The following is a 12,666-nucleotide window of genomic DNA, read 5'->3' as shown; positions in this document are numbered from 1 at the left end:
ACCACCCTTTCTTTTAAAACCTCATGTTTTTGAAAGGAAGGTTGGGAAAGTTGGTTGCATCATTTGTATCCAAATGTAAGTATACTTAATGGTCAAGGGTTATCAAGATGCCTTTGAGAAGAAGGTTGGTTGCATCCATTGCATCCAAATGCAAATACACTTGAATGAACAAGGGTTATTGAATTGGCAACATTCTCAAAAAATAATTTTTTAAAGTAGAGTTTTTAAAAACAATATCCATTGCTTTTATGAACAAAATTACAGTTAAAATATCTCCATATGTTTTCAAAAACAAAATCGTTTGAAAACTCAAACATGAAAAACCAATTAAACTTTTTGAAATTACCTGTGAAGATTTAATCAAATATCTGAAATGTAAATATCAAGATTTACAAATGTAACCTCATTCAAAGACACTGTTATTCTACCATATTATTATCTCATGCTTCAAAGCAAGTGAATGATCAAAACTCAAAATCATATTTCAAGCTTCAAAGCTTTTCCCTTCATTTATATTCTCATTGATGAACCATTCTATGAATTGTGCAAAAGCGCGGTCAGAGATTCGACCATACAACAATCAACCTAACTTACCAGGCAGGCCGGCTAAAAGCCCGGGACTCAGGGGACTCACTGCCTTCCTTGTGATTTCATTTACAGGCATGTGTCTGAGATTTTAAAGTTTAAACTATATCTGGAAAAAAAAGGAAGCACCCACCAGCCTTTTACTGGGGAGCATAAATAATACACAAGCTGGGGATCCTTCTTCCTTCCCGCTATAACTGGAGATCGAGAACTGCTTCCCCTGCAATGGAATAGAAATAAAATCAATCATAATTTCCTTCCAACTAATCACTATCTTCAAAATGTCATAAAAATGGCTAGAACAATGTGAATCAGTTCCAGTTAAACTTATTCATAAGAAAAGGTTGGCTTCGGTTCTATTTATATAAATCTACAGACCGTAATGTGAGAATTTTCTCATCGTTTTTTTGACATAGCTGCTGAAACAAATCAATTTTGTCTTATGTTAGTCGTTTGTTATTTGTCCTTTTAGTTTGGATGTATGATCCAGAACCACTGTTAGGGGATGTTTGGCTCTTGAAAAGCATAAGGAAAAAAAATTGTTAAGCAAAATTATTTTTTTATGCTTGGATGTATGGAAAAAGATAAAGAAAAAAAAAATTATCTTCCTTATATAAAGGCAAGGAAAATTTAGGGAAAGTGCATTTCTCAATAATTAAATTTTTTTCCTTCAACTTTTCCATGGACCACCACAAAAGAAAATTTTATAAGGTTTCTTTACTTCTAGCTTTTCTTATAATTTTCCTCTTTATTTTTTTTTCTTTCCAAGAACCAAACATAACCTTAAGATTTCATAAAATTTATGCAGACTTCTCTATTTAGGATTGGAGAATATAGACCTTGAGTCTTATAGGTCGTTAAGGAGGGTGTGTTCCTACAAGGCCACATGGTGTCCCTTTTCAATGGTCTTGCGATGGAGCCAATATGCAAATTTAAGAGTTTATGATATCTAATGTCAGGGAGACAAACAGGGCAGTCTACTAATCATAGGCAAGGATTTTGCCTCCTAGGATTAGGAAAATCAATTGACTGAGTAATTAGTTCCCTTCTTACTAAACAGGCACACAAACAACATCTAAGAAAATCCATAGACATGTAATGATTAGTAAAAAATTTAAATGGGAATAAAATGAACAATGTATTGAGTGTTTTACCATGCATTCTCTTGACGAATCGTTCAAATTCAAGAAAATTGTGTCTTTCCATGAGAAGTGGGCTGAGTCTAAGGTAGGTGAACGATGAAAAATGCCTCCCATCTGGATCGTTTAGAGGCTTGGCATTCTCTAATATCTTGTTATAGCTTTCTCTATCATGGGTAAGAAGAGCATTCTCACTGACAACTGGTATGCAGACATCCCATGCAGCATTCAATACCTGCAAATGACCGATGTATTTTTCTTAACAAAAGTCTTCTAATAATGAAAATGTATCTGGATCTAAAGAGTTATTTTGCATAATGACTCCAGATTTGCTAAGGGACTAATAAACAAATTCTGTTTAGGACATGTATTTCTCAACGAAAGTTTTGTTATTTGCTTAATGCTTACTTGCCAGGCTAACCCCTCAGGATCTGCCATTGCCTCTGGGAAGTCCTCATGCCGGTTTAACATGTGTAATTCAGCGCATGTGAAGTTTAATGCAGCACCGTGCTTCTTCAACATTGCCATTACTGCAGCATAGCCATCACGATTGCATGGATTGTAAAACCCTGCCATCAATTCCGCTGCATGACTAGTTGTCTTGTACCACCAGTGAACACCTGCTAGCTGCTCAGCAATTAAAATATAGCAAAGAGGCTGAATCAAGTTGTCACTAGAAAAATAGCGCAAGGTCAATGTTTCCATAGCTATCCAGAAATCAGGATTAAATTGATTTATTGCAGCAAAAAGATTTTTTTTTTTCTTTTTATAATTTGAAAATAGTGAAGATGCATGTGCATTGCAAGGCACATATACATGCAAACAAGAAAACATTAGGTTCATATTCTTCTGTAATCCTAGTAAATTGCTACTGTCATTTTCTCTGTTGAAAAATAAAAGAAGATTTATATTTAGTTGTGATCAGGTGAAACCTGAGGATGATAATTACGCCAGAGAGCTGAAATGCACAATTTCACCACAAATTTTATATTGTAATGTACCATAAGACTGGCCTTTAACAAATGATTCTGCATTTGATGTACAACTTTATTTGCATTAGGTTAGATAAAGCATGTAAGAAAATTGGTTTCCAATTTCTTTCCCAGAGAGGTAACTCCTTTTTCTCTAGCTTAGCTAAGGGTGTAAGGATGTGAATTGAGGACCTGCCTAGGGCTGCTTGGTTGAACAGCTTAGTCACACATTTTAAACTCAGCTAATGCTAGATTTCAAGCCTAAAGTTGAGTTTAGCTTAGCCTAATGCATGTTCAGTATTATATTACATCATATAAGACGCATTACACATTATAAATATACCAGCTTAATTGGAGAAAAACATTTGTTCCAACTTTAAGACCCTAGATTTGAGTACCCTATCATTATACTGAGCATAAATTTAATTGGCTAATGAATTTGGACTAGCCTGACCTCTTCTACGTAAAAGAAGTTACTTGAAAAGAAAAAGTTGATTCTACCTTTTCTGGTCTGAATAACATCACATGTTTTTCCATGTCTAAGCAACAAAGATTCTCATGTGTAAACTGAATATGAAGACACTGCAAAGCATGTCATACTATATTATCATATTTGAAAGAGTACTTTATAGCAATAAATAAAACTAACCATAGTCTAGGTGAATGAAACTATGAAAAAAGGATAGGAAGGACAATGTAGGGAGTGGAAATGGACAAACATTGCAACCGTATGTTCTCTTTTAACAAGTATAGATCGAGACAAGCAGATATGCTTCAGGATCAATTTTAGAATTCAAACACCATTTGCACATGAAATGATAAAACACCTTCTGCTTCATATACTCAATAGCACAGGCAGATGCACTGTCGAAAATGTTCACATAATCCACATACTCTGGTAACTAGTAAAACAGAGGAAGAGACATTCTTTGTTCACAACCTTAATATCAAGATTAGAAGATTCATCTTTGAAAAACCTGACTCACCTTTGCAGCAATTGAAGTGCCTTCAAAAGCTAGCTTGGCTAGAGAAAGTACCCGATCGCCATGATCAACTAAAACTTGAGAGTACCAATTAAGGAAGAATCTAGCGTAATAGCCATCATAATCACCCCCATCACAAAAAAATCCAGTTTCATGGGGCTGGGAATTATAGGAACCTACATTATCTGGGCCTCTAGCCCAAAAAGCATGCCCCCTTGCTTCGGCTGCCTTCCTCAAATTCTTCAACAAATACTGATCATAACACTGCAAAAAAAAAAAAGGAAATCAAGTACTGGAAAGTCATTAATGCTTTCTTTTACATTGAAAATTGAAAGAACATACGACACACTTAACTACTATGTTTTATTTGACAAATCTCATTAGCCAGACTTAGAGAGTATTGTTACACAAGCAACAGAGGCACTAGTAATGATTCTCAAAAATGTAACAACAGAGACACTTTCAGACAAAAGTGACAATTGTGCGGATACAAGCAAAGAAGATCATGAAGGACCAACAAAGGGTCTTGAGCAACCCCACCATAATTTCCGTAGTGACTCTAAGCTCCCTGGTTAAGTAATTTTTGGGCATCAATATCAACAATAGGAGTTCAAAAAACCCCCCTTACACGAGCAACAGAGGCACTAGTAACGATTCTCAAAAAAGTAACAAGAGAAACACTTTCAGACAAAAATGACAATTGTGCTGATACAAGCAAAGAAGATCCTGAAGGACTAACACAGGTTCTAGAGCAACCCCACCATAATTTCCATAGTGACTCTAAGTTCCCTGGTTTAATTTTTGGGCATCAATTTCACAATAGGAGTTCAAAAAATCACCCCCTTTCATCCACAGCCCAGTAGAATCCCAATATTTTTGGGCATCAGAGTACATATCCATTTTCTTTTGAAGCAAATCCCAATATTTAGCTGGAACTTCTTCCTGGAATCAAGTTAGATAAAGGAAAACAGAAAAAATTGAATTAGGAAAAGGGAACGCTGGCATACAATTTTGGAAAATATGATTCCTTACGTATTTGCAACTTTGCAAGCAATTATGTGCTCACACTTACCATACCAAAATATTTAATGCCTCGCTAGTCCATAACATGTATATCTGCAAGAATTAATTGGTTAAAAGGGATAAAATAATCCCTAAATTTGTGAATCTAACCCTCCCCATGTTTTTACTTGAAAAGTAACCCTTTTTTTTTTTACATAAATGCCCTTTACAGCTTTACCATTTCAAATATTTACATGTAGCCATGTATGTAGGTTTCAAAAGAAAGGATTATTTTTACAAGAACAGAGCAAGGACATTTTTATCAAAATGAGACCAAAAAATGATGGAGGGTTAAATTTCAAATTTTGGGTTTTCAATGACCCTTTTAATCAAATAACCCCATCTGCAATGCTTTATCTCCTACTTAATTGGTTTTTGTGTTACTTTAAACTTAACAGGGATTACGTACTCAAACCTAAAAGGTACTACTGCATACTCAAACCCCAAAAAAGCCACTTCTCACAGTCAAAATGTCCCCACCAATTATGAGGCACAACAGAGCATTACATTATTTGGAATAAAAGAAAACAATGTCCAGCAAGTTACCTGGAATTCACCAATGCCAGGATATCTCCAACCATGCTTTACAGGATAAGATGGGTACCGTAGCTCCCCGCATGGACCAAGTCCAACTTCAATCATTGAGATGATACCATCCTCAAAGAAGTCATCAAATTCGACACGGAAGCTTCTCATGAAGTCAAAGTAAACCTACATCAGTTAACAGAAAATATCAACTCAACCTAAGCTCCAACTGCTTGGAGTGGGCTAGTTTATCACAGAATGAAACACTTATTTAAACATAATCACTCTTTTCATGGCATAATGAGAAAGAAAAAATAATAACAATGAATAGATTGACATTACCCAGTCAATTAGAACCAATTTTGTTTGAATTACCCTTAGGAAAAGAATCAAGATCACGAGTTACAGCAGTTTGGTTCTAGACAATAATGTATATATCTGTTCAAAACATGGTTCAATAAAATTTCAGTATTACTGGCAGCTATAAAGCTCATCACTAAGTCCCAAAGTAATTCTGTGACATGTTGCATGTGTGGGTGCAGAATAGGAAAGGGTGAAACATATATTTTGAACCATCTAAATTTAGGAAAATTAGAACAAACCAAAATAAATATTGTCCAACTAAATATTTGTGGAAGTTGGATGTATATTATTTATTATTTTTTAATTTAAGACACGATGAAGAGGATATAAAATATGACAAGGTTATAAGATGTACCATCACAGAATTCCAATCCCAATCATACACAGATGTAGACTTTATGCACTTGATAATTATATCAAAATGTTATACCTCAACGGCAGTCCGGCCCCTTAAGTTCCGTTCTTTATCAATTCCCCAAGAAAGACATTCAGGGTTGCGTCTTCCCTCTCTATCGGTGAAAAAGATGTCAGGATTGCTTCGACCGATTTCTGCCACCCAATGGGGCAGTGGAATGCAAACATCATCACCAACATTGCCACCACATTCATGAAATGACAATACAACCTGGGCCAAGATCAGAGATTGTCTACCATCAAAAACAGAATCAGCCTTGAAAATTAACAAAAGCAACAACATTCCAACAAAATAAACACATTCCTGCTTTGCATCTTTCATTACCAAGCTGTGGATAACTTTACCAAATAATGGTAAGCATCAGGCCTCCCTACCCTTCATTTCTCAAAATTTTCCAGGTTATGTAGCCTTTTGTTGTAAGTCCATAACTCAACAATGACTAAAACTGTTTATGAAAATTAGGCTGTAAAGTCTTATTGTGTATTCCTAGTTTAAGCTTGCCAACTATGAACATTTTTGTAGTAACTGTCATTTCCTGGGTTCTCTACACGGTTGTAAGTTTGAAACCTGAGACAATTGTGCTATCCCCTCTCAAGTACGAGATACCTTGCCACCCTAGCACACTCTTATATCTTTTTCTTTTCTTCTTTTTGTTTAAATAGATAGGGAGAATCATTCACTCTTTATCTTGCTCAGCACAGATTTCAGGTTTCAATAAATCCAATTATCTATTTTCCCAGTGCAAACAAATATATCATTCCCAAATTAAATTTTCAATTTCTTTTGCAGCAAGTCACTTGCTCAAGACTTCTCCAAATCAACATCCAGATTTAGCGAAGTGATGTTGAGGTCCAAATCAGCTTACAAAACTGTCAGTGGTGCACAAAAGTACATGCACTAGAAACAAGAAACAACTGAGAGATATAATACTATTGTGGGTCTCAGCAAGGGTGGCAAGTTAGTTCGTTTCCACACTGTAAGATTCATGGTCTCACAACTTCATCAGAGCATCATAACCCAGCAAATAATTTGACAAAGAATAGAGGGACAATGGGGCCTTAACTAATTAATTATTAGGATTAAACACACCTCTAGAGAGAAGAAAACTAAATATTACCACAAGCATAAGGACATAGAACACTTAAGTAGAACTTACTTGTAGCTTAAGTTTAAGCTCACGCACAATCTGAAACAGCCTCTTGTAACCATTCCAGTTATACTCTTGTGGAGCATGTGCCTCTACTATTCCCCACCAGCAATCAACCATAACACCATCAACATTGACTGATTTCAATATCCTTAGCTGCTTCAATAAACCGTCTGGATCAACCAGCTCACACTTCATACTGATGACACCCAGCTGTCACCAATGAAGTGAGACGTGATAATAAACTTACAGAAGGAAAATGATGTCACATTTAGCGGTTAGGTTAGCCCAAAAAACATAGGTAGTTTTTTTTTCTATACACAAAACAACTAATCAACCAAAGTATAAACTCCTTTTTCATAGGCCATGGCCAAAGTAGGAAAACAAGAAAAGGAAGAAGGATGCATGTCTGCTAAGTTAGTCCACATTGAAAAAATGTAGGCTGTGCACAAATAAGACATTTCTCCTTTCTAAAACATAGATAAAGAATGCAAGTAAAATAGAGACAGAGTAGGAATAAATTAGAATACTCACAGGTAGCATCACATAAACAGGAATGTAAGGGGTGCCCGCAAAATCACGCTCTTGTAACTTCGGCGGCATGTCAACCACCTACAAAAAGACCCAACAAAACACATAAAATTAGGGAACCACCTCTGAAGCTACCAAAACGTTAGAAACAAATATTTTTCACTTATTGAAAAAGTTACGTAATAATGAAATCATACTCCTTTTAAGATACTAGTGTGGCCCAAGCTATCATTATAAGTAGAGATCGAACACAAAATGACCCCAAAAGTTGTTGTAGGCTCATGGTGGAAAGAAGCATAACCAAGAAACTTAATGGTGGAGACGGAAATCCATGTCCATGAATAAGTATAATCTATAGAGACTAAGTCCATTTTTGTGCTATCATCAGCTGGCCCCAATCATATTTGATACATGATATGCAATCCATATGAAAGAAATTACAAAACGTGATCAATCATAAAAGAACTTTTCTCCTTAAAGAGCCAATAGGGATAGCTTAGACTTTCAACTCCAAGAAGAAAATGAAACTAATTGTTCCCAAGAAAAAACAGAAATTAGCAAAAAACCAAGAGATGGAAAACAAAATCATTATAATCACCAAACTAGTCAGCTTTACCTGCTTATCATCAACAGCATCCATGGAGCCACCAATAAGAGGATGATTCTCTGCTTGCCCTCCTCTATCTCCCATCACAACTGCAGAGTGAGACCTAGAGCTTGGGGATACATCATAAGGAGATGAAGCAGGCACAAAAACACCTTTCATGCGAGATGCATTGTATTCCACTGAGCTCCGATAACCAGAAGAGACTCCTCTAAGGGAAGTAGGTGGAGTCTGTTGCTGCACCAAGTGTGAAGATGATGAAGTCACCACTGCAGTAGAGGTGCCACCAGCAGGCCTAGGGACCTGAAAAGGTTACAGGTAGTAAAGAAAATGGCTCCATTTAGGCTTTGAGTACGATATTAACTTTTATTCAAATAGGACCTTGGGGTTGTTGAACTAAAATGAAGAGAAGGTTTTATTTTATTTGCAAAGTTGTTAAAGATGTTCATGTCAATGATCTTCAATGAATTGTTTTGTTATTATAAAAATAAAACCTAAAACTTAGTGAACTAATATTTAATGCTGATATTGATGGAGAAATCAATCAATTTGACTTCCAGAAAATTACAGTGTTTTCATATGGGAATAGCATTTGGCTTATGCATAGTGAATCATAAAACTTATGGTTTATATTATTTAATTGAGAAACATAGTGAATCATAAACCTTAAGTTTTGGATCCCAATTTGGGTCCAATTTACTGCCCATATACCTCCCAACCACATAGTAAAGGCACCACCAGCACTAACTGGACAGTCTGGACCATCAACTACCTGCCTTAAGACCTAAGCAGGGTTGTTTGCAAGCAATGGTCAAAGGCACTCCAGCAACAAATCAATAGATGCATACATTCACCCAGGTATGTGTAGATCTATAAAATAATGTGTAGATCTACAAAATACAGTTTGGTTGGACATGAACAAATTAGATAGCCATATTCCAACTCTCTACCTCATAAACCTCTTACATTGAACCAATTGACTTCAGTTTTGAACCAGTATTTCAACCAAATATCCAAGATAAAAAGTTTATGTCAACATGAATAAGAACAGCCTAAGGAAAAATTAATGCACTAGAAGCACAATTAGAAGCTGAACCAGAAATTGCAAACCTTATCCTGATTATCCTGATTATTTGGGATTCGCTTCTAAACTAATTTTTTTTTTTTTTTTTTTTTAGTTAAGTGCTTCTAAACTAATAATTTATGTCACATCTTTTCTCCCACCAGAAAGTAGAGTGGTAGTCTTCTGCCTTGTTGGCAAAACAAGGACAAGTTAGTATCTGCATTTCAGTAAAATGAGTATTATGATTCATGAATCATGTGTTCACAGATCTTTTTCCCCCTTCTCTCAATGCATTCTATTTCATGTTTACTTTTAGTGTATAATGAAAATTTGGTGATACATGCAAAAAATCCACACTTTTCTTTGATAGGAAAAGGTATGTCAAAAAAAGATATGAAATGGGGGCAGAACAGAGGTACAGAAGTTTATCCTGTGTACTTTGGGGTGCTTTTTTGGAGTGTCTTGTTTTAATATATTGTTTTTTTTATCAAAATCAGAGGTATACAAGTTTACATACCCAAAAGAAAATAGAGAAATGAACATGAGAAAAAAAAGGAAAATACAAACAAGAACCAAAAAAAGCCCAAAACCAAAAATACAATCCTACAGACTGGCCACTTTATCAATAAAACCAGGAAGGAGCACCTTGTGGTACAAGATGAAAAAATCTCTATTGTCCCGATATACAAATATCTCAGATATTTGAAGAATCTTCTATCATGCTCTCTCTAAATAGTGCAATTGACACGAGGGAAGCCAGCCATCATGCCTTTTATTTTGTTTATATATAAGTCTACTTGTATTGGTAATCAGCATGGATGTATTAAATCTCCATTGATGCAAATATAAACTTATATTTTTCAATTTGCAACCCCAAGAATCACCAACACAAAATCCTGGAATATGGAGGACCAATCACCAAACAAAAGTCACACAAGATTGGCTCTCTTCTATTTTAATTGACAATTCTCAAACTCATTATCAAAAACTGAAGCCATCTGCACATGTTAGGAAATACTGTTTGTATATTACCAATTAGATGATATGAATTAACCCACACACCAATATATGGGATGTAAATAAAGGTGATAATCAACTTAAAAAAGAAACATTTATCTTGGGAGACAAGTACCTGAGTTCTTGAAGGAAAGGTGGTTCCATCAGGAAGAACAACCCAGCCAGCTTCCCTCGCCAAAGCTGAAATCACATCATTAATATCAGCTCTAACCCTTAGGTTATAGTTTCCATGCCTTCGAAGGCCTGCCAAGATCCTTGCAGTGATAGCTCTCCGGTGCCGCTCTCTCAGCTTTGTTCTCTCCTTTTCTTCTACTGGTCTACACCTTCGCCCTCCACTTTGGTTGCCTCCTTGTTCTTGAATTTGCTGGTGATGTTGAAAACGGTTATTGCCACTGCTTGATACAAATGCTCCATCAACAGATACCATCCCTGTCACAGGTATGTGCTTCTCTTCATCTTCGTCATCATCATCATCCTCTTCTTTCACATCCATCTCCATTTCTTCTTCTTCATCTTCACTTGTCCCAATCAATTTCTGCATATCTGTCGCCATAAGGCCTGTTCTCTGTTTCCTCCTCTATCCTAATCTCCTACTCTAGATGTATGACCTATACAATCTTTCTTCTAGTGCAAATATCATCATTAAAGCACAATTATGCACATAATGGATGAAAATGACAACATACTTGAGACTTCTCTACACCAACTCGGCACTTGGGTTATCTGTCAGCAATTTGAACTTCAAATGAACCACACTTCTCCTTAACCACACTCTCTAAAAAATAGGTAAAGGTGGCTCTGTTTGCAAGGATGGAAAGTCGTTCCCTGTAAGGAAAGCCAGAAAATCATATTTAAAGCTTGCTCCGAGAAAATGTAGGAAAATAAAAGAATGAAAACTTCTAGCGTATCTTTTTGTTTGAAAAATACAAAAATAAAAACAAAAACAAAAAGGAAATTTCATTAAATTGAGTCTAATAGAATTCACTCTATGAAATTAAAAACAACAAAAAACGGGCCTCTTTTCCTCTCCTCTCAGGAACCAAACAATATGCCAAAGTCATCTCCATGTATAATTTTACACTGAAGCTCGGGAAAATTCTCATGTATCTACAGCTAGCTTGGAAAGAAATAGCTATCTTTACACCTGAATTTTCTTCTGTTTTCATGAAAAATGCTTTCGGCAGAAAATTTTTCCTCCAATAAACGAAGCCATAGTAAAATTTTAACTATCTAAATACCTTGTTGTGTCAGCTTGCACTCCCAACGTCAATTTGCCGCGTAATTCTTACAAGAAACCTTGGCTTTTTCAATTATGAGCCTGCAAAAACCAATGATTCGCCATTTTCTCTACAAATTTCAACTCTCTTCTTCAGTCAGAGCTCAAAAGGAGACATCTCTAACATCAAATCTTCATGGAAGCTTCGGAGAACGGATCTATGTTTTCTCCTAAAACGTCTAACGGTAACACCGAAACTGGCCGGAAAAGGATATTTTCCGGTGACCGGAGAGGAGGCCCTGCATAGATTCGAGAAGATGAAGAAGGTTCAGGAGAATTGACGGGCGAGCAGCGTGCCGGAGCTCCGGCGGGAGTTGGGTTCCGGCCGATGAGGGTTGGGGTTTGTGTGAGCATGTGAGGTTAGGGTTTCACGCGTGTGAGAGGCGAGCGTGCTTGAGTTTATGGGTTGGCACGATCGGCATGAGACTGGATCTACGGACGTGCGAGTGACACGTGTTACACGTGCTGAGGCCCGTTGATGGCGGGCACGGCACGAGATTGGGGTGCGTCCGCTTGGCCACAATCACGTGACCCCAATTGACGCCCAACAGTTATTTCTCCAAATAAGAGTTGGTTTGGTAATCAACAATTTCAAACTCCACCAACAGACAAAAACTCCCCGCAAAGTATGCATTCTTTATTTTTCACTTTTGTTACATGTCATTTTAGAATTAAAAACCTTGTTCACTAATACGAAAAAATCCATAGGAAATTTCCAAATTATTCTTAAAAAGATTTTTTTTATTTTTTCAAAACAAATTTCTTTTAATTTTAAAAACGATTTGACAATCATTTTTAGGGAAATAGCTTTTTAAAACCAAATTATTTTTTATAGCAAAAATACTTTTAAGAATTTCTCTATTATACCCAAATTTATAATTTATTTATTTATTTTAACACAATTTCACTCTCATTATTTTATTTTTTCAAATTGAAATACAATCATTGTTAACTTCTTCTAAAGATAAAATGAAATATATTATTA

At 35.9% G+C, this 12,666-nt stretch overlaps 1 protein-coding gene across 2 annotated transcripts; it reads right to left on the bottom strand.

The window, feature by feature from the left end:
- Positions 1 to 480: 480 nt before the first annotated feature.
- Positions 481 to 12,229, bottom strand: LOC100246489 (beta-amylase 7). 2 transcript variants are annotated; one of them, XM_002273807.4, is made up of 11 exons: positions 11,644 to 12,229; positions 10,521 to 11,230; positions 8,338 to 8,628; positions 7,725 to 7,802; positions 7,200 to 7,403; positions 6,059 to 6,253; positions 5,287 to 5,451; positions 3,682 to 3,942; positions 2,133 to 2,351; positions 1,740 to 1,959; positions 481 to 805 (listed from the first exon to the last, which is right to left on the bottom strand). In XM_002273807.4, the coding sequence occupies exons 2-11, from the start codon at positions 10,956 to 10,958 to the stop codon at positions 777 to 779; spliced, it is 2,100 nt and encodes a 699-aa protein (XP_002273843.1). In that variant the 5' UTR covers positions 10,959 to 11,230; positions 11,644 to 12,229; the 3' UTR covers positions 481 to 776. The 2 variants fall into 2 exon arrangements, with proteins under 2 accessions (XP_002273843.1, XP_059598971.1); XM_059742988.1 differs by lacking the exon at positions 481 to 805 and having other exon boundaries at positions 1,034 to 1,959; positions 11,644 to 12,202.
- Between the last annotated feature and the right edge of the window lie 437 nt (positions 12,230 to 12,666).

This window comes from Vitis vinifera, chromosome 15 (assembly GCF_030704535.1).
Source record: "Vitis vinifera cultivar Pinot Noir 40024 chromosome 15, ASM3070453v1".
Taxonomy (NCBI): Eukaryota; Viridiplantae; Streptophyta; class Magnoliopsida; order Vitales; family Vitaceae; genus Vitis; species Vitis vinifera.
The sequence above is the reverse complement of the archived record's forward strand: the minus strand, read 5'-3'. Positions and strand labels throughout refer to the sequence as shown.